The 21,881-nt window shown below is 42.1% G+C and overlaps 1 protein-coding gene across 5 annotated transcripts in view; it reads right to left on the bottom strand.

Moving 5' to 3' along the window:
- C2CD5 (C2 calcium dependent domain containing 5) overlaps positions 1-21,881 on the bottom strand; it is an 88,924-nt gene that overhangs the window by 15,008 nt on the left and 52,035 nt on the right. For 4 of the 5 annotated variants that reach the window (XM_080914910.1, XM_080914912.1, XM_080914911.1 and 1 more), the window contains 12 exons: positions 19,031-19,145; positions 16,836-16,931; positions 12,527-12,718; positions 10,282-10,468; positions 7,719-7,883; positions 5,432-5,572; positions 2,170-2,233; positions 1,878-1,939; positions 1,589-1,687; positions 915-1,004; positions 359-446; positions 153-239 (listed from right to left, as the gene is read on the bottom strand). In XM_080914910.1, coding sequence (XP_080771036.1) covers positions 153-239; positions 359-446; positions 915-1,004; positions 1,589-1,687; positions 1,878-1,939; positions 2,170-2,233; positions 5,432-5,572; positions 7,719-7,883; positions 10,282-10,468; positions 12,527-12,718; positions 16,836-16,931; positions 19,031-19,145 — 1,386 coding nt within the window. The remainder of the gene's footprint in view (positions 1-152; positions 240-358; positions 447-914; positions 1,005-1,588; positions 1,688-1,877; positions 1,940-2,169; positions 2,234-5,431; positions 5,573-7,718; positions 7,884-10,281; positions 10,469-12,526; positions 12,719-16,835; positions 16,932-19,030; positions 19,146-21,881) is intronic. The other variant, XM_080914914.1, reaches the window with a different exon arrangement.

Here is a 21,881-nt window from a genome sequence, read left to right as displayed (position 1 = left end):
AAAATGACCTTCACCGTTTACGGAGAGCTCTCTTTACGAAGTAAGACCAACACTCACTGATGGGGTGTGAAGGACTGACTTCTCAGACTAACTGAGGAAACAGAAAGAGGAAAGAGAGACTACCATGCCCCCCAGCCTCCCACAGGACCAACCTTTAGCTGTAGGGAAAGGATGAGAGGGCAGTGAGTCCGAGCAGAGCTCCAGCGGGAACTGCAACAGTTCTTCATTATCTGTGGAGGCTGAAAGGTAGATGCACAGCAGTTACTTAGCAACCATCTCTGGTCCAGCTTTAACCCCAGCCTACTGCAAAGCTATAACAGGCAAATGGGAACTTTACTTCCTAGACTTCAAAGTTTACCTCTTTGCAGTGACTTCTCGACGTGGGTTTTTGTGGTCTGTAAGGCCTGGTGTTTATCAAAAGTTATTGCAACTGCTGTGACTGTAACCTACAATTATAGAAACAATTATTATTGGTAAAATAACCACTGATAAAATTCAATCGCTTACAATTTTCTTTCAGTACCAAGGGACAACCTGTATCAATCAACTAGCTTTCCTTTCCTAATTAAGACTCTCAATCAGAATTCTATGTAAATTCAGCCATGCAACATGTACATCAAACCTAGACTTTTCTGAATGTGCCTTCTCTAAGAGACCAGGTCTCTAAATGGGACTGGAAAAGTCATGAACAAGGAACCCCATTCTGTTTCCTATGTGCTCACTTGGAGCACCTCCGTTTCCCATGCAGATAACCAGCAATAAGACAAGTGAACTACACAGCCTGATACAAGCTAATACATCCCTTCAGACAGTCTGAGTTAAAACACTGTGAGTTACTGACTGTGGGAACATTAAATTAAAACAGATCACAAAGGGCTAGAAGCCTCTTCTACAATTGATGGCACCTTCCTTACCTGGATTAATTCATCTTCAGGCAGAGACACCGTAAAGTTCACATGGCAGAGGCAGCACGGGGTCATGGACCGAAGTTTGAAATACAGACTCTGCGGAAAGGAGAGGACTGGTGACGTCACTCTTCACTGTACACTAATGGATTCGTGGAGTTAACTGTACAGAGATACTACATCGCAAAGGGCGAAAACAAAGGGTGGAAAGCTAAACCGGCCTCTCTTTGAGAGTGCAGTGCCAGCGAATGGCTGTCTAAGGTCTCGGTGTCTATACAATATCATGTAAACCCGAGGACAGGAAGTAAGAGGTGGGACTATCTTGGAAGACAAGTGACAGAGGGAGCCCAGGCACTGGGTACCACTGCAATTAGCTAACACAACTTTATACAACCCACCACTCTGAGCAGAACACACACCAATAAGGGTTTAACATTTTTCAACAACTCAGGGTCTTAAGAACATTCTACAGATGTACGAGATTTGTATGAAAGTTAAGCTAATACATTAAATGGCTCTTTTCCTAATGCTGTCTCTTCGAAGAGCAAGAACAAGCCAGTGCCTCAGTGTGGCACAGGTGAGACTGACAGGCTCACAGAGACAGCACACTCCCAGCTACGTGAGGTACGAGGGCCAGAGAAGACCAGTCCAGTTCACTCGGGTTCTGAGTGGCAGGCTCCTACCTTGAGCAAGTTCTCACACAGGCCGTTGAAGTTCTTATTGAGAGCTTGGTTAGTCAAGTTGAGGCTACTTAGTCTGACCACTCTTACTGATGTAAACATCTAGGTGCAGGAGAAAGAACAACATGATGTCTTATTATTCTTTTCCCATAATTGATAAAACTGCAAACGATGAATAACTAGTAAGATTAAAAAGAATAGGGTTTGTAATTGCTATTGGGGTCCACAGAATAGGCACTTAAGTGAAACTTATAATATCTACAGTATTTGCATCAATCTGATAAAAGTTTACCTGTATTTCTGATGTCCAATTATTTATGCCAGGCATAATTTCTGTATTACAACTATAAAAACCTGCCAAAACAAATTATAATTAAAATGATACTTTACTAATTTTGGTTTTAAGAAATAATATTTCTCAACTATAAAGTTTAAATATAAAATTTTTATTACTTTTGACTACATGCTGAGTTCAATGCAGACTGAGATACATGAGACCCCATTTCAACAACAATAAATGAATAACTAAGAAGAAAGCTATTCCTCTCACACCTGCCTTGTCTCCCAGCGAGCCTGCTGCATACCTGAAGGAGGAGGAACATCAGTAAGGAGGGAATGCACGTCTTCCATGGCATCAGTGTCATCGATCTAGAAGCAGAATGATAAAACACTGCGTAACCATTTATCCAAAGACGGAAGTTGTCCTGATTCCTTAAGTTATTTTCATTCTCAGAAACGCTCAAGAGTTAAAAACTCAGAAAATGCAGAACCATTTCCCCTGCTATGGGGGCTGGAACAGTGTCTCAGTTAAGAGTGTTTGCTGTTCTTCTGAGGACCAGAGTTTGGTTACCAACACCCAAACTGAGACACTCACAACACTGAAACTCCAGCCTCGGTGGATCCGACCTCCTGTGTGATGGCTGGAATAAGAATGGCCCCATTAGGCTCATGGATCCGAACACCTGATCTCCAGGTGGAGGAAATGTTTGGAAAGGATTTGGAGGTGTGTCATTTGGGGTAGGCTTTGAGTTTCAAAAGCTAGCTCTTTCTCTCTGCCTCTTACCTACACATAAGGATGAAAGCTCTCAACTACTACTCCATCACCACCTCTACCTGCCTGCTGTCACACCCCATTATGATGGTCATGGACTCTACCCCTCTGGAATTATAAGCCTCAATAAACTCCTTTTTTCTAGAAGTTGCCCTGGTCATGGTATCTCTTCACCACAATAGAAAAGTAACTCTTGCTTCTGCAGACACCTGCATATAAGGAAATTCTAGCACCAGCAGATTTCCCCATAGTAACAACTTCAAATACTTCTAAGTAAAACCTTTTATATATTTAAGTATACTGACATTATTTTTATGCACTTTTCAAAATGTTTATGAAAATACTCTCTATATAACATAAGCAGGCCTGAATAAAAACTATGTTCTTACATACAGCATCCCACAGCCTTGCTCACTCACACTTCAGCTTCGCTGTCCAGTCATGGCCTCAAGCCAGGATTCTCCAAACACGGGCACAAACACAAGCAGAGTCACAGGCACGCCTCATCTCTCTCCTCTCACTCAATCTATCCCCTGCGCCCACCTTCTGCCCACAATAGAAATACTTTTTATTTTACTTTTAATTTTGTCTCTGCCCACCAGGATCCATCACCTGACTTATCAGTTATACTGTGGACCAAACTTTAGGGGATGCTTAGCCACCTGAAGAGCTTGTTAAGCCACTTTTAGGGCCCCAACTTGACATTGCCTTGTTCTAGATCTGAAACAGAGTCCAATCTGACAAGCTCTGGGGAGCACTGACGTTACTGCTGACTGTGGTAACTGTAGCCCAGAGCCAGTCACCTGCCTGAACCACACTGCTTTCCCACTGAGTTCCCTTCCTCCCCATTTCAGACTGTAGAGCCATGGAGGACAGACCACAGTTCAGATTTTCTGCATATCTCAGGAGCCAGATGGGCAGCTCAGCAGTTAAGAGCACATCTTGTCCTTGCAGAGGATCTAGCTTTGGTTCCTAGTACCCATACTGGGTGGCTTGTAACAAAGGCCTATAATTGCAAAAATGGGGATTTGGATCTCTCTGGCCTCAAGGACAACCTGCATAAACTCATGAAGGTGCATACACATATATACATGCATAAAACATATGAATAAATCTTTTTAAAAAACCAGATACAAAGCCAGAAAGCCCTCTGGTCTCACTCAACTGCTTGTCTTACGGGCAATTCCCTTAGCAGTTACCCATGTTTCAGATTCTCCTCTCCAAGCTCATTCCAATAATGAGTCTACTGCCAGCTTCCAAAGTCAAAGCACCAGATTCTACTCAGCCATGTTCTTCTTACAATGTGCATGCATCATTCCTGACTCTCCTAAACTGCTCTCAGGGAAGGGTGGGAGGGGACAGTTCTGAGAATAGTAAGCTGCTGAGCACCACACCATGGCTACTCCTCAGGAAAAGAGCTTAAATGTTCAAGACTGTCACAGTATCTCAGGTATGCAACAAGAACACACTGTACTCAGTATTCAGTGAGATTATTGCAAAGTGCATATAGTAGTGTTTATCAAATACAGTCATAAAAAGTAAGAACAAGTATACTGTGCTAAAAAACAGTACATTAAGCTGGACATTGTGTCATACAACTCTAATCCCTCCTTTAGCCATACTGCCCAAGATCTCTGTGAGTTCAAAACCAGCTTGGTCTATAAAGCGAGTTCCAGGACAGCTATACAGAGAAACTCTGTCTTGAAAAACCAGATAGATAAGTAGGTAGGTAGGTAGGTAGGTAGGTAGGTAGATAAATAGATAGAAGATAGATAGATAGATAGATAGATAGATAAATAGATAGATAGATAGATAGATAGATAGATAGATAGATAGATAGAACCAGTACATTTTCTGGTTTAAAGTCATTCAGGCTTACAAAAAATAACTCGAAATGGTAAACACTTGCAGGCCGAGAGTCTTTTCCCTTTAGAGATTTCAGTTCCTTTGATCCTAGCACTCCAGACTCTGATGTCTACACACATTAGGAGCTCAGCATTCCTACTCCTTAGCTCCAGAAACGAAAATGCTCTAAAACCAAAACTTTAAAAGTGAACTTTTTTCTTTTGAGGGGTTCTCTTATAGTCCAGGCTGGTCTTGAACTTACTCCAGTGAAGGAATACTTCCTCTGGAGCACCAGGATCAAAGGCTTACACAACTTGTCCAGTTCACACGGTGCTAGGGTCCTGCATTAATGTCAGGTAAGTACTTTACCAAATGAGCTACAGCTCCAGCCCCCAAATTTAGAATTTCTGGCCAATTCAGATTTTAGATTTTTGACGAGTGTCATAGTTAGGGCTTCATTGTTATTATGCTACACCGTGGCCAAGGAAACTCTTATGAAGGCAAATACTGAATTGGGGATGGCTTACAGTTTCAGAGGTTCAGACATTATCATATTGGGAAGCATGACAGTCATGGTGCTAGAGGAGCAGAGAGCCCTACATTTTGATCCAAAGGCAGCCATGAGAGACTTTCTCCAAGGCTATCCCTCCTATTAGAGCCACTCCTTACAGGCCAAGCATTCAAGCACTTGAGTCTATGGAGCCAAACCTATTCAAACCACCACAGTGAGGGTGCTCATCTCCACTTTAACTATGACTCGAGTCCATGCGACTTCAGAGCTATGTACTTTTCAGCATCAGTGACTGTCAGTCACTGCTATGGTCAAATGTGTGAAATGTACACTCTCCCTGGCAGCTGTGACACAGTGAAGTTGGCACATCAGTTTAGAACCCAATTATAAACTATTCATCCTCTCAGTCTGTTAGGAGATTACTTCAATGCAGTATTACCTCTAAAACAAAAGCATCTTTTTTCCCATGTGAAAGGTCTAACTCTGTAACTTCATCAGAACTTTCTGACTGCGATCTTAAAAGTCGTGAGCGCTGTCTGGGTTCTGGGATGGGTGATCCTATCATCTCTTCAGATACCTCCTGAAAGAAACGCAATTACAGACACTGAATTCTTCAGTTTGCTTTTAAACCTTTATAATAACACATAGCTTCCCGGTCAGAAAAAAATCCACAAGATGCATTCATTGAACTCTGAAGTTTCATTTTTCAGGTCATAGAAGATACAGATGTTTTATGTACAAAAGCAGGTTAACTGCCCAGGGCATAACAAAGTTAAGGTGACGTGTACAGACGGGGAGCTACAGTGAGGCTGGAACCACCCAGGCACAGGCGCTTTCCACACTATCCAGACGGATGCCTAGGAAGCACTCTAAAGGACAATTGGCTAGAGAGAGGGAAAGATTCTCCAGCAGAGGGCATTAGTTTTTCATAGTCTTTCTTCTCCAGTAGCAACCCTTCAAGGCTCTAAGATAGTGAAATGTGAAAGTGTATGTGTATATGACGAGATAGTACATACTTATACAAATGCATATGCAGGCTGTACAATTCATCATGCTAAATAATCTTCAACAACAGAACTGATCTTCTACAAGCAGTGTGTGATGTCAGTCTGCACAAATGTGTGTGTTTTAAACAGTCAGCCTGGGCGGTGATGTGTGAGCACAACAGCAGAACCTCCTTCACACAGCTTATTTATACTAGAGGTTTCCAAAATGGTGCTAACCGTTCACTGCTAGCACGTGTGTAAGAAAAAAGCCACCTGTGGAGTACTGCCACACCGTCCGGGTTATATATAGAACCTGCCCTGCACATATCCGAGAAGTGGTTCAGCACAATTAACAAAAAATGAGAAACAGATGCATCTCTGAGCTAAAAACTAAGTGGAGAACCACGTAGGGCAATCACAGGCCTCCGAAAGCACATGCATTCACATACGCATGCCGTGCCTCCCATAAATACATAATTAAAATAAAACTTATAGTTGATATTTACATATTGACAGGTAGGTATAAACTGACTCCTGTACAAAATTAAAAACCTGAAACTGTTATGTGCCAGCGGCCCAGCAATCAACCTTGTCACTTTGTCAAACCATTTCTAACATAAAGACAGAAATATATTTAATGTCTGAAATAAGAAAAGACATACTGGAATAAAATCCATACATGGTGAAATTTTTAAAATCACAATAAAGTGGTATGAAAGGAAAAGCACCCCAGATTACTGGGAAAAGGAACTTACTTTGTACCCATATTAAGCATTGGTTTCCGAGGGGATCTTATGGTCATCCCTCAGTGTCCACAGGGCGGGATGACCAAACTGGCATCATAAAATAACATAGAATCTGCACACAACTTACTTACACATCTTGCTCTGTGTGTATACTTTCTTTATTCTGTAGCAATGGAGATCAAATCTAGGGCCAAGCACATGCTAGGGCACTGTTCTGCACTGAGCTACATGGCCAGCCTTCCCTGAGTTTCTTAAGCCACCTCTAGACTTCCTGAGGTGAAATTGTGCACAGTTCTTACACTATGCTATTTAAGAAACGATGACGAGACACAAGGCATGAAATTGCTCAGTAAAGATTTTTCACATTTTCAATCCTGATCTCCACAGGACCGCCTTCCTTCATGGTGCCCTCCAGGCACACCGCCTACAGTGCTGCTGATGTGCATCTGCACGCTGTCTTCCTGCTAGGATGCAGTCAGACTTCTGCTTCATTACTTTCCCTTCTGCAGTCAGCCACATGGCCTCGAACCCACAACATTCATGCCTCAGCTTCCCAACAGCTGAGATTATAGCTGTAAGTCAAGACTCCAGCCGAAAAAAGAACATTTTAAACTACTCACATAGCCATTTAACAAGTATGTACTGAGAGGCTCTTACGTGGGAGATCTTTCTAGAACAAGAAACATGGCTGTAATAGAGCTTTACTCTACAGGTTGCAATGGGCAAGAGAAAAAAAATTCTGGGTGTGTAGTGTCCCACAGAAGTCAGGCATGTGAACATGCACACTCACATACATATACAGAGACACATGCACATGTGAGAAGTTAAGACCTGGAAGGAGACATGCCCTGTGTACAGTGGATGAGAGAAGGCCTCATCAAAAAGAAGACATTTAAACAAGAACAGTAAGGTTAAAAACATCCATGCCCAAAGGAAGACACCTTCCAAATAGCCTCCATTCAGCTGCTGACTGGTGCAGACCGCAGTCACTCACCGGGGGGTTGATCTCATACAGTTCTTTGTTTTTTGCAATCGTGTCATTGATTTTCTTCTGCATATGGGAGATGTGCTGTTCATAGGAGCCATCATTAGGGGTCTTCCCAGCAATCTGGATACCACCAGGCATTGGCAAGGCTGCTAAGTAGACTCCTGTGGCCGACTTGTGAAAATAAAGGGGTGTGATCAGACGAAATACCAAACAACAATGGCCTTAAGTTCTCTGTCTAGGAATGTGCACTTTGCTCTATACAAAAGCCACATGGCTAGGCCATGTCCACAAGAACATAAAACACTCTGCTAACAGGGCTGATGTATTCTGGGGAGACTCCTAAGGAGATGGTGACAGCTCTGAAAGGGGATCTCTAGCTGCGTAGCTGCATAGCCAGCTATGCATTTCACACCTTACCCATACTTATATAAAGAAAAGAAAAGAAAAGAAAAGAAAAGGAAAGGAAAGGAAAGGAAAGGAAAGGAAAGGAAAGGAAAGGGCTGAATTCTGAGCAATCTGTCCAGGAGAATACGACCTTCTAGGCAAGCCTAAGCTTCAGCGTGAGTTCCAGGCTTGTCTGGGCTATAGCATGAGACCATGTCTTAGAATACCTAAAATAAACAGATAGAACTAACTTGAAATCAGATATCTCTTAGCAAAAGGAAAAGTCACCACAACAGCTCTGCCACCAATGAGAAGGCAGTGTGCCTGTAGAAGGGTTAGCTCAGAGAGCAGCAGCGGTCAGTACGGGAAAGGTGTCGTAAGGAACCGGGAAGCAGTTCATCTGGCCATATCATTCACCCACCTTACTCCATAGCTACCTACAAACAAGTTACTTGATACTTATTTTACTAACTAACACAGTGACAGTTTCTCATTCTACATCAGTCAGTATACAGTATTGGAAAATTATAGGAAAGATAAAATAAGACAAAATCTGTGTGTGTGTGTGTGTGTGTGTGTGTGTGTGTGTGTGTGTGTGTTTAAGTTACCACAAGCAAAGCAAAATGTAAAGAAACCTAAGCATGAAGGTGGTGTGCTAGCACATGCCTGTAATTCCAGCTCTTAAGAAGTAGAGCCAAGAGGATCAGAAATTTAAGACCAACCTCAGTTACACAGGCAAGTTCAAGACCAGTCTAGGCTACATGAAACTCTATCTCAAAAAGAGCAAAAACAGGATTGGCAAAATGGCAAAGGCCTCCTCTGCAAAACTTGATGACCCGAGTTTCCTCCATGGAACCTACACAGGGAAAGGAGAAAAGCGACTCCCACAGGGCGTCCTTTGGTCCCAACATGTGTACCATGGTGTGTGCCCATCTACAAATAACTGTGAAACACTAATAAGAGAAAAAAGAAGCATTCAACTAGTGCTATGGGAATCAAGGGGAGGTGGCACTTTCAATCTTGGATGCTTGCTTGTATATTTGATGTGAAATGCACCAACTGTCAGGATTTTGACATTCTAAAATGACGTCTGCACAGTGGCTGAAACTGGCCCTTGGCAGCCCTCTTCCAGACCCTCGATAGCAGAGCCGTATGTAGCTCCTCATGTCAACTACTAAGAAGCCCTGACAAGCCTTAGCATCACCTAACACTGCTAAGAAACTGGCTGATGAACACCAGCCTTGAACTGCAGAACCAGATGGGCCTGAATTTGAAAGCACTGTCAGCACCTATGACCCTGTCTCTTTGGAATGACCCCATGGCAGCACTGTCTTCTCCTTTTAAGTGACATCAGCAAGCTAGCCTTCAGATCCTGAGATTTTGGTGCACACAGTGAAGTGGCCCAGATAATGGCAGGCGCTGTGAATGGCATCACCAGGGAACATGAAAACATTACCTGAAGCAGGCCTGAGGTTACATAAGTGCCATAAACTATCCAGTCACCACAATCACATAATTATCTCCTACATACAACAACATACACCTGAGCATGGTAGTGTACACCTGCAAATCCAGTACTCAGCAGGCTGAGGCAGAAGGATCAAGGCATGCACTCATTAGAAAAAAATCTTGCCTCAAAATCTAAAAAATTAAATAAAATTTACATACTTGGTATAATAAAAAGAGGAAATGAAACAAAAAAAATGCATTTTAACTATAAATGTATAGAGAGAAAAAGACTAGAATGTCTATATATTTTATAAATTAAATATCTCTATAGCCATGAAAAAGATGACATAAGAAATACAATTTGAAATCTGTCAACACACAGATGAAAATCCTATAACTGTCAACAGCCCGATATATTATAATAATAGCGTCCAGATCAGTGGTTTCAACACAACAAATGAGAAATGATAAACTGGTCCCTTAAAACTATGTAAAAGAAAACCACCAGACTTACTTCCTAAACTTCTCCACTGTTAAAGGCTTGATGGCTGCAGCTACGTCTTCACTTCTGTCCACTGATTCTTGCTGTGTAGCCCACACAGCCTTCATCTCCTGACCTCAGGTCCTAGGTGCAGGATGAGGATGCACTACCACACCTGGTTTCCTATCTCTGACATAACCCTTTGAATCCTACAGCATTCTCCAGCCTCTGGGTTACAAAGGCCCCTCCACTCACCGCTAAGCCCATCAGCATGTTCTCGCCCACTGTGATCTGAATTCTCAGTCCAAACAAAGCATTCATTCCTTTGAGTTTGAGCTTGTTCATCAGTTGAGTGTGTACTTCGTATTCCATAAACGGCAGGAGATTACTGATAGCTGTGGCATTGGCTTCTGCCTGTGCTTTCTTTTTTAATCGACATAACCTACAAAGGAGAACCACTCTGTAAGTGCACTGTATTCTTGGTACTGTGTCCTAAGAGATGTCTAGATGGGGATCTGCTTTACTGGAAGAGCTCTCATTACGATGTTTGAGGCCTTGAGTCTGATCTCCAGCACCACTAAGAACAAGACTACCTAAAAGAATGCTTACAAACCCACTAAATCTCAAACTGACTTGTCACACTTTAACCTGTTGCATTGTCATTTCTGTCCCTAGGTGTGTCTTTATTAGAAGTTCAAATCAGTAGGAATTAAAAACCTCAGAATCTCTAGAAAAGAATTAATTGGTCAGAATCACTACACAATTTAAAAATCTTAGGTTCCAGGGCTGGGGATGGTTCAGCAGTCAAAAGCACTGGCTGTTTTTCCAGAAACCAGAGTGCAAGTCAGAGCACCCACATGGCAGCTTACAGTCATCGCTAACTCCAGTTCTACGGGATCTGATGCCCTCTTTTGGTCACCACTATGAACATGGTGTGCATAGATACATATATGCATATATACATATATGTAGGCAAAAACCACACATAACTGTAGGACGAGTGAAGAGCAGAGAGAAATGTTAGCTTACACACACAAATGATCTGAGCAGCTGTTATGCAAGGGAAAGCTCCAGAGAGAAACAGCACACACTCAGCAGTAGTAACAACAGCCAGAAAGGCAGTGTAAACGCTTTCTCTACTGTGCTCACAAAAAATACCTGCACATCAAATGCTTCCAACATGAAAATAAATACATCTCTAGACAAACACAAACAAATATTCATCACCAACAGACCAGCAAATAATACTCAAGGATATATACTTCAGGGAGGGGGAGGTGATCCCAAATGGAAGCAGAAGACAGAAGAAATACACTAATAGAATATATTTCAGAACAAAACTCAATATACCTTTGGAACTAGTCTGTGTAAAGGAGGACAATATCAACGATTCCCAGGCAGGACATGAACAGACCAGGGGAGCTATTGGCGTACAAAGACATGATTGGTGGAGGACTGTCGGTGCGGCTGCCACAATGTGAGACCTTTGCTGCTCATCATACTAGGGTGTGAAGCAGAGAGGTTGGCAGCTCTGAAGCTCAGGAGCAGGTTTTACACTATGAGTCTCACAGGCACAAGCATAGCACATACACCTATGAGTTGACAGAGGGTCCACACCCACGGCTCCCATTAAGAAGAGTCAACAAACTGAAGGGCATTAACTGTGTTGAGATAAAGACTCAGGGGGCTAGAGATGGTTCAGCAGGTAGGAGCACATGGCAAGCTGTCTGTAACTTCAATCCTAGCAGATCGGAACTGAAACTCTCTCTACAAACATACATGCAGGCAAAACGCCAGTGCGGTTAAAACAAAACAAAACAACTCCAAAGCCAAAGGCAAGACAATCTCTGTGAGTTCAAGGCCAGTCTGGTCTATAAAAGAAGATCCAGGACAGCCAAGACTACACAGAGAAATTTTGTCTTGAAAACAAAAACAGACTCTGTGTGACACTGAAATCAAGAGTCTCGGGAGAAAAGGACCAAGAGTGCCACTACTGCTCAAGTTTCATGGTAAAGACAAAAACATCCAAAGGACCAGGAAACCTGGCTGGTGTTGGTAAATGGGACACTTCCAGCTATTTGCTGCATGTGTCATACCTCAGCACGTCCTACTCCAGTGATAAAGAGCTGAGTTTTGCATGAAGAAGGCACTGTTCTTTAAAAGAAAACACAAAAGCAAAAGCAAGAAACCCACCCTGTTTCAGAATATTTTAGAGGTCTCTAAAGCAGCTGGTATTTAGCCATCCTCCAAACTATAAACAAACTCACACATATAATAAACATATCTACAACAGAAATGTTAAAAAGATTCTGTGCATACAAAGCTGAGTGTTATAGAGTATTGTTTCTGTCAGCTGTAGATGGAATAAATACAAGATTCAAATAGAGTTGCCCAGTTGGTTCAGGACCAAACATATAAGAAACAATGTATATCACTCAAGTTTATGTCTGTATACCTCATGGGTTTTCAAGAACATCAGATTCAGTTGGGACAAACATACCTTGCCTGAATAAGACAACCTTTTCCAACAACCATTGCATCTGTGGGCAGATCTATAGTTGTAAAGAGAACATCAGGGACCTTCTGTTTCCTGCAGTTATAGCAATATGTGAGATGAGCTGGAAACGGCATGTTCAGTTCATCGTATGGTATATGGCAGAATCCGCAGCCTACAGGTAAGTTCTCTTCAATCCTATATAAATATATGTTAAAAATAATAAGGCACTCTACTCGTGGTCCAATACCTAGTCACCCTCAACAAAAGAAAAATAGCAAATAAAAGTCATACAGCATTTCTAAAACACTTATGACATTTAAATAACACATATTACACACACACAGTGCATCTGTGTACAGACAATACAACTTACAGCAGAGCGGTGTGCCCAGTGACTGGTAAGTTACTAGCAACCATGAAGCCAGCCATTACTACTCCTCTAAGAATCATTTGCCATAACATTGACAAAGCTGACTTCTGACACAAAAAGGGGGGAGGGGGTATCATAAAAACAGATGGATAGACAGCAAAGGTAACATTTTCCTAATGGTTAATAAATACAAACACACACACACACACACACGTAAAAGCAAAGACACAAAACAACTCTTGGTTGTCCATGGGAACCAAATGGTAAGAAGATACCAAATGCTTTGGTTGCAACTCTCCCCATTGCCACCAGCTTACACGGTGCTAAGAGATATACAGGCTTCTGGAGCAAAAAGTGTCACCCAGTAATAGACCAGGTGAGCTGCTGTAGCAAACTGTCAGGGAACTGTGCAGACGGGTAACATAGTGGTGTGACTGCTCTAAGTCACCGTGTGTTTTCTCCCTAGATTTCAGGCCCACTCCACAGGAGAGAACTCATACCTAGTGCTATAACCTTGCTCAGGAGCCTCGCCTGGGATGAGCATGGGCCCTATCAGGAAACTACAACTGTTGCTTGCTAAATAGACATGGTGCCAAGCTGACTTCTAAGCATTTACATTCCTATCTACCCACAGTCGAATGCTGCTGTTAGCCTTGGTCAGAAGTTTCTCTGCGGTGGGGGATGGTTAATGCAGAGTCTCCTGTGTGGTCCAAAGTGCTAAGAATAAGAGACTGGACGCCAAGTGTGAGCACAGTGAGGGCTGCTAAGAATGTTGAGCACACAGGATGGGGGAGGTGCTGGGAACCTTGTCTTCTGTGAATGACACACACCCATGAACACACAAGATCTGCACAAACTAAGGACCACTGACACACACTGTGCCGAGGGAAGCGCTCATGACCCACCCTCCAGAGACTCCTGACACACTGACAGCTGATGGCTACTGAGGAGGGAGGGTTCTGGCCACTGATACGCTGCCCAGGCTCAAGCAAGTCACTTCTACCCCATGTTCACAGATGCAACCCTAATTAAATTCAGGATTTTTGTCCCCCAAAACCCATAAAGCAGAAGGGGAAACCTGCTAGGGAGAACTGTTTCAGTGAAAGTGAGAGGACGGACTGATAGTAATGGAAGACGTGACCAACATACACTAAATACACATATGGAATCACCAAAGAATAAAAAATAAGCAACTGGAATAAAGTTGTAACAAAGGATTAAAAAGAAAAAAATAGTAAGTTAGAAGAAGGTATACACTGAAATTCTTTATTTCTAGGAACAACATTCCCAAGGGGCCAAAAGAGCTACTTCATATGACATGCATATTACAAACAAACCAATACTGAGCACCAACCTGCTCACTGTAAGCTGTTAGTGGTTCAACAGTGTGAATCCACACTAGGTGCCAAACCTATCGCACCCTCTTCTATAAAACTGGAGTGACTAGCAATGTTTGTCTTATGGGCATTTTTGTTGTTTTTGTTTTTGAAGATTAAGAAAACTACAACTAAATATACCCATCTTGCAGATGTAATGTCTACCTGACATGTAAATGCAAGTCTACTTAGCCTGCATCAGCCTGCAGTGCCACAGCAGCTTGTGAGCCACTCCAAACTGACCTCCTGTGTGGGTTGATGCTAAGCTAATGCACGATTGGAAAAGGAGAGGTAGGCAGGGGAAAGGCTAGGAAAACGGAAGAGGAAGAGAGAAAGGGGATTCGAGGAGGAATCAAGATGAAGCTGGAGAAGAAGGATCTAGATCCAGGTAAACTTTATTGGCAATAGGTAGATATGAATATTTTTAAGGGTTTCTATGGGTCTCTTTATCTCATGCAGAAGGGCAGTTTGTATCGTTGTCCATTAGAGGTTTTGTGGACTGAGAATTTCATATATAAACCTAACTGATAAGCTACTCGGCTTTGAAGTCATGTCTGTGTTGGGGGTGGAGGAAAGGAAGGTGCTTGGGCGGTCCTATCCACCCGGAACAGAAGCAACAGGGCGGATGGAGTGAACCACCTGGGAAGGGAACCGCATGGAGAGGGAGGCTTTTGGACCGAGTGACAGAGTCTGCTCTCGGCTCCACACTAGAGACATCCGAGGAGTGAGACCATGGGGCTGATAAAAGGTTAAGCCATTTTTAATATTTACCGAAACACTCCTGCTTAATTCCCATTCATGTAAACTCACGAGGGTGGAACCATTTTTAACTAAGTGCTCTGCACAGACTTGAGTGTCTACAGCAAAACCATGAGGTACAAATTTCAGAGAAGTACAATATTTCAAAGCACGTAAAACAAGAAGGCCACAAAGACCTTTCTCTGGATACTGAGATTAAGTGAATCTTTCCTTTCTACTCTCCTATATTCTCCAAATGATTTCTAGTAAGCACTAAAAATTCCGTGGGAGTGAGGGGTCTGGCAGAGTAGTCGGCAGGGAAGGGTGGTTGCCATCCAGTGTGATCATCTCGTTTGATCCCCAAAACTCACTTGGTGGAAGGAAAGAGGTCACTCCTAAAAGTTATCCTCTAACTACCACCCACGTGTTGTGGCATGTGTGCAACTACAATCTTACAAACACACACACACACACACACACACACACACACACACACACACACACACGACACACACACACTAGATACTTTACAGAGTTATATTGAAAATTACTGTACCCATCTAAGCCACGAAACAAATACCAGGCAGCTTTGAAAAGTTACTAAATTAGGTTTCGAAGATACTGGGGATGTTGGTCAGTGGCAAAGCACTTGCCCAACATAAACAGATTCTTAAATTCAACCACCAGTAATCGTCTACCTTATATAAGAATGCAGTCTGATTGGTGCATTCCTGCCTAGCGAGCATAGGTTCTAGTTCGCCCTCAGTTGAAGAGCACTGTGCACTGGGTAAATCACTCAATACAGTCCAATTCCTCACCAGTGCCCCTACTGTGAAGGCACAAGAATAAGGAATGGCCAATGTCCACTTAGATATTCTCAAAAGAATAAACAGCAAGGCCTTCTTCACCAATACTACAAGATCATTCTACATCATATCCTCCTGCAAAATTACAATTAATTGGAATATAGAGAATTTTTATACTTCCTTAATTTATATAATTAAGTATTCTTATCATAGTAGATGCTAGCTAATAATTCTAATATACTTAAGTACACTCATTTACAGACACATTGGATAGCCTCATCTGTTTATAGAAAACATCTTACATTTATAGACGCTAACACTTTAAGGGGTTAAAGAAGCCAATAATGAAGTGAGTTAAAGTAGGCTGACTTTATCCAATACTTTCATTTTCCATCTCACATGCATTAAAGTCATTTTTTCATAAAACCTTTAAGCAGTTTAGCGCAATACAGTAAGTGCTTTGATTGTTTTGTGGAAGAGGAATTTATGAAAATAAATTCTGTCGTGGGAATCAGACAAAAAGAACCCAGACTATCTTATATATTAGATAATATTCAAGCACTATCCCTAAACCTAAGGCAGAAAACACAAGCTAAGTGTGCATCAAATGCAGAAGCAAGAGCTGCTGCAAATTAAGACTTGAAAAAGATAAATTAGCAACAACAACAAAACCCCCACCAGTGTACATTACTTAAAAACAAATTATAATTTAAGAAAAAGAAAAGAAAAATATGTGTGCCTAAGAAAAGGATCGAAGCTGGCATAAAGGAGCAAACTGTACTGGTTAAAAACATTGCGGTTATAATCTAGGTCCATTTTATGACAATGCTAAAAGGGAAAGGTATACCTGAGACTCTTCTGTCGCTCGTCATACATGAGGCTTCACGGTGTGTAGGACAGAATCCAGCACAGCCGTTAGCCGTGTGCCCGTACTGCCAGGGCAGTAGTCCCCTATCAGCCAACCCTACAGAAAACCACCCGACTCTGAGAATTTAAAATTTAGAAAAGCAAGCCATGACAACCTTTGCTCCAAACAGCCCTCCACAGTGCCTTCCTGTAGAAACCGAGGGTTCAGTACAGCTGCCGTGCCAGACGCTGATAAAATACAGACTTCTTCACTAGAAAAACAAAACATAACAACAACAACAACAAAAAAAACAGGTTAGCATTCTCAACTATAAACCTTCAGAAAACACTGAGTATCAGGAGTGATAAGTCAGGCGGACCTTCATGATCATTAGTATGCAAACACTACCCCTGAACCTAGGCAGGAAACAAACGGTAAGTAGGCATCAAATGCAAAGGCTAGAGCTGCTACAAATTAGAACTTAAAAGAGATAAATCAACAGTAATAGTTTCCCGAAGTGTTAAATAGTTTAAACTATAAATCTAGTAAGAAGCTATCAAACTATTCCTCTAAATATCTATAAAGCTTTATTAAAATTATTCTAAAAGCACAGCTATGTAAGTAATCTATAATGCTGCAGCATAATCTGAATTAGAATTGTAAACATATCTAAAATAGTACCCAAAATATACTAAACAAAACTTAAAATGTATTACTCGTGTGTGTGTGTGTGTGTGTGTGTGTGTGTGTGTGTGTGTGTGTGTGTGTATGAGTCTTATTTTACAAGGAATTGTTTTAAATTTTTCACTTCAGTCTGTCTGGACAGCAACAATAATGAGACAATCGACGCAGCTGAGCGTCGCCCTCAGTGTCAGCCACTGAGACAAGTGCAGATAAGGAGAAAGAAGGGAGAACAAAGGAGGAAGTGGACAGAAGCCAGAGAGCAAGACAAGATCAGCCATGTGACATCCAAGCACAGGGCGTCAGGTTCAAAGCAGACAGACTGTGAGCGCCTGAGAATCAACCAGAGTTCAGTGCAGCATTGTGCTTAACAATAAATAGCACAGCTCAGTAATACTCATACTTACTGTATGTTAATGACTTTTCTCTAACAGTAGTGATCAACAGATGAGCAGAGAATCAGACAGTAAGAACTACGCGATATACAGTGGAGAAGTAAGACAGCACAGGGTCTAATGGCCTCTGAATAGCAATTTTCAGCTTTCTAGAAGGACACAGAGATAGGGTTCCAGGAAGATAAAATAACAAAAACCAAAGAAAAAGATATGGGTTTGGAGAGATGGCTCAGCAGTTAAGAGCACTGACTGCTCTTCCAAACGACCTGAGTTCAGTTCCCAGCTCCCACGTGGCAGCTCTCAACTGTTCCTAACTCCAGTTCCAGGAGATCCAGCACTCCCTCAGAAAACCAATGCACATAAATAAATAAACCATAAATTTAAAAGAGAAAAAAATGTGCCTAACATTAGGTTGTATGCAATCTGTAGCTAAAATTTTATAGTTTCATATTTTTAATTGGTTTCAAATGATCAACAAGTCCAAAACATACTCAAAAGTTGTGTGGCAACAGAGGGCTTGATAGCAAGATGGCCTGAGCCACCCCAGTGGCTATGAGGAGGACAAGGGGCCGTGGCAGAAGAGTGACTGGAGGTTGGAAACCCTTGCGAAGAGCACAGTTTTGGGCATGAAGGAGAGATGGTTTGGGAGAAAGGCAGGAGGCAAAATATGGAAGGTTCTTCTTAACTTAGCCGTTAGGGAGGGATACTTTGTTAGCAAAAAAAGTAGTTTATCCCAACTCATAAATGTAGTAAGTACAGTGGCTTTGTGACTGCTTTTCTCCTTTTCTTTCTCTCTTTCTTTAATACAGGGTCTGTATAGCTCTTGGCTGGCCTGGAATCACTATGTTGACTAGGCTGACCTTGAACTCAGAGACAGCTCTGCCTCCCAAGTGTTGGGATTAAGGATGGTTGAGGACAAACATTAGAGATACTTGACAGTTCATTTATAAAACACCTAGAACTTCATCCAATGTCCCACTGAAGGAGTCCCCAGACTTAGCACTAAAGTGCTACAAGCTAAGGACTGATAAGTGGGCAGGCTGGTTATTACACACTCACATGACACCACAACACCCACAACACAGTTTGTACAAATTATCATCCTAACTGATAAACTGGGACTCTCAAGTTTACAGAAATCAAGTGGGCAGAAGGCATCTTGAACTTGACCCGATTCGCTCAACCTTCTTGGCTTCCCACTGTGCCTCTCTTCTTGGACTTGTATTATATTTCCCCAGCTCACACAACAAGCCAAACCACAATGTCAAGTCAAGAAATCCAAGTTGTCATTTACCAGATGCTAGTTGACTCGCTGTAGCCCACTACAGCATGGCAGCCTAAGGCTTTAGCATGCGACTTTATCTCTTGTCTGATTTCTGCCCACCATGCATCTCGAGTTTCTGGTTCATCTGAAAAATAAAGTGTAAGTCAGTTGACTACTCAACAGCATGTTACCCATTAGCAGGAAATGTGTGCAGTGATCCTGACTGGGATCGCAGTGCTGCCCCACACTCTCACTCCTGCTGTACTAGAGCTGACTCCACGCCAATCTGACTGAGCACCGCCCGCTCTGCTCTACGGGCTTTACCACTTCAGGGAAGGGCAGCGCTCACAATGGTTCTGCTTTAGTTGTTACACCTTAGGACGGAAACCTCACCTTTCCAGATTCCGATCTTGCTGATTTGCTTCACTCTTTGCGGGACAAGATTCCCTAGTGCTCAGTCTACGTGCTGAGGGCGACTGTGAGGCTGTGACTGGCCCTCTGCCTCCAGTTCTGAACGCTAACTCGCCTACGGTGAGATTCGCCATCACACCTGCTCAGATTCTCACTGAGAGCATACATTATGTATCCTATCCATAAATTTAATTTAAATTCTGATTTTGTATTCTGACACCTATCTATCTTTATAATCTACTACATTCTGCGTTCTTCACAAGGTAAATATTCATCAATATTTATAAATGGTATTGGAAACCTTAATTTGTCATTCTTTAGTAAAGGTGTAAGTCCTAGGGTGGAGTAACAGGGTATAAAAAAGGACTAGCCAATTTAAAAAAACAAAAAAAAAACAAAAAAAAAAAAAAAAAAAAAAAAACCTGAGAGAGGCAAAAAAAGAAAAAGATACATTTAAAGGGTTAACACAAATAATTTGGCTAATATAGAAGGCATATTTCAAACACAAAATTATAAACTCCATATATGGCCTATAACTTCAAAGGGTAGCTTTCTTATGGACATAGTAACTCGTGCCTGAAGTCTTGGGTACGTGGAAAACTGGCTCATGAGTTGTTAAACATGGCCTGGGCATCAACAAACTTGGGTTCCTGTCTTACCATAACAAAAACTGTTTGGGGACTAAAGATCAGCTAAGTGGCACAGCCAGCAAGTAGAGATACTGAGTTCATCCCAGTGTTTGGGAGTAATACTGCTCAGGACTGCAGCCTGGGTCAGATCATGAGGAACTCTAGAGTCCCTGTAGGGGGCAGTATAAACAGAGGACTGGCTCTGCACTTCGTAATCACCTGTGCTTACTGAACAATCACTGCAAGTGAGACTAAGTCCTCATGGTAAAAGCGTTAGGACTGAGACTGGTCTGTTACCTGCTTCTTTTTGTGGTCAGTGCGGGTTGGGAGGACGCTAACTCACCTCTGAATCAGTGCTAAGCTCTTACTGTAAGTTTCCCACACACAAGGTTCTAGCGCAGAAAACCAAGCAAATACCACTTCCTATTTTTACACAGCAGTTATATCAGATTTTCAGCATAGTTTTTCAAAATAAATGAAATAGAAGTATACTCACTAGTAAAGTAGTGAAGAGAGACAGTAAAGAAAGGTTAAGAACTTGTGAGAGCTCACATTCCTGTGATGGGTGTCTCCTCGGCAAGGAGGAAGTGACAAGGGGAATGAGGAGGTAAATGTCAGCCAGCTCTTGAGCAAGTCTGGGGTTGGAGAAAGAGCTACCCTAAAAATATGTTCCTTCAGAGGAAAAGAAAGAAGCACAGACTGAAGAAAACTGAGGAAAGATGAAAGCACAAGATAAAGTAAAGAAGAAAGAGAATGGAAAAGGCTACATCCCATGCTATCAACCTTCCAGTGGCCATGTGCATCTACGGCTGAATGAGCACAAGTGGACTTCAGAGCTCACAGCCACTCTGCTAATGAACAGACACGCCCTTGTTATTTTTTGTGTTTGAGATACGTTTGCCCAACTGGTCTCAAGCTCACTAAGTAGGTCAGGCTGCTGGAACTGCAGCAAACCGTCCTGTCTCAGCCTCCCCAGTGCTAACATTACAAGTATGAGCCACCACGCCTGGCTGTACATGCATGCTGGTATGCCAATTTAAACACCCATGTAAACTCATCCTTTTCCAAAAGGAAATTATAGCAGAGAACAAACTGTTGCTTATGTAGTATCCTTGCTTGCCAAATTATAGTTCTACAAAAATAAGTATCACAAACAGAAATAACTTTTAGTCTAGAAAATAGCTGTTTTACTAAAACACCGTTAAGTCTAACTTTTCTTAAAGTCATTAATGAATTTGCTATTTACCTTTTGAACTACTCTGGAAGTTTAAAATATTTTCTAAGACAATCACTGTATGCCATGTTAAGTTTCTCACAGTAGACTCACCTTTCCTGTACCACAAGTAACATGTGGTAGGTTCCCTGTTTTTAAAAATAGGTTTTTTTCAGCAGCAATCCACAACACCATTTAAAAAAAATAATGAAGACATGGAGAGAGCCACTTATTTTAAGCCTGAAATGTATTGATTTAGAAATGCCGAGCATACTCAAATGGAGAAATGTCATTCCCTTGAGGTATGTGTAACCACGCAGAATACAGTTACTCCACATCAGACTTACCTTGGTATAACATAAAACAACAGACAATTAAACCAAAGCCATGGAAGAATGTGTGGCTGATTAACCCTTAGCGAGAGCAAGAGCGAGATGACTGAGTGCAAGGGCAGCATTCACACCCCTCAGGCAAGCTCACAAGCAGCCTTCATTCTGACACAGCCACACAAGTGCATGAGATGCCAGTGCTGTGCTCAGTAAAGTACTGACGCGTGTAAGAAGCTAGTTACATGACAAGGACAAGGAAGCCAATGGCATGTGTCCACACTCTGGAGATGTTACATTTG

This window comes from Micromys minutus, assembly GCF_963924665.1.
Source record: "Micromys minutus genome assembly, chromosome: 3".
NCBI lineage: Eukaryota > Metazoa > Chordata > Mammalia > Rodentia > Muridae > Micromys > Micromys minutus.
The sequence above is the reverse complement of the archived record's forward strand: the minus strand, read 5'-3'. Positions and strand labels throughout refer to the sequence as shown.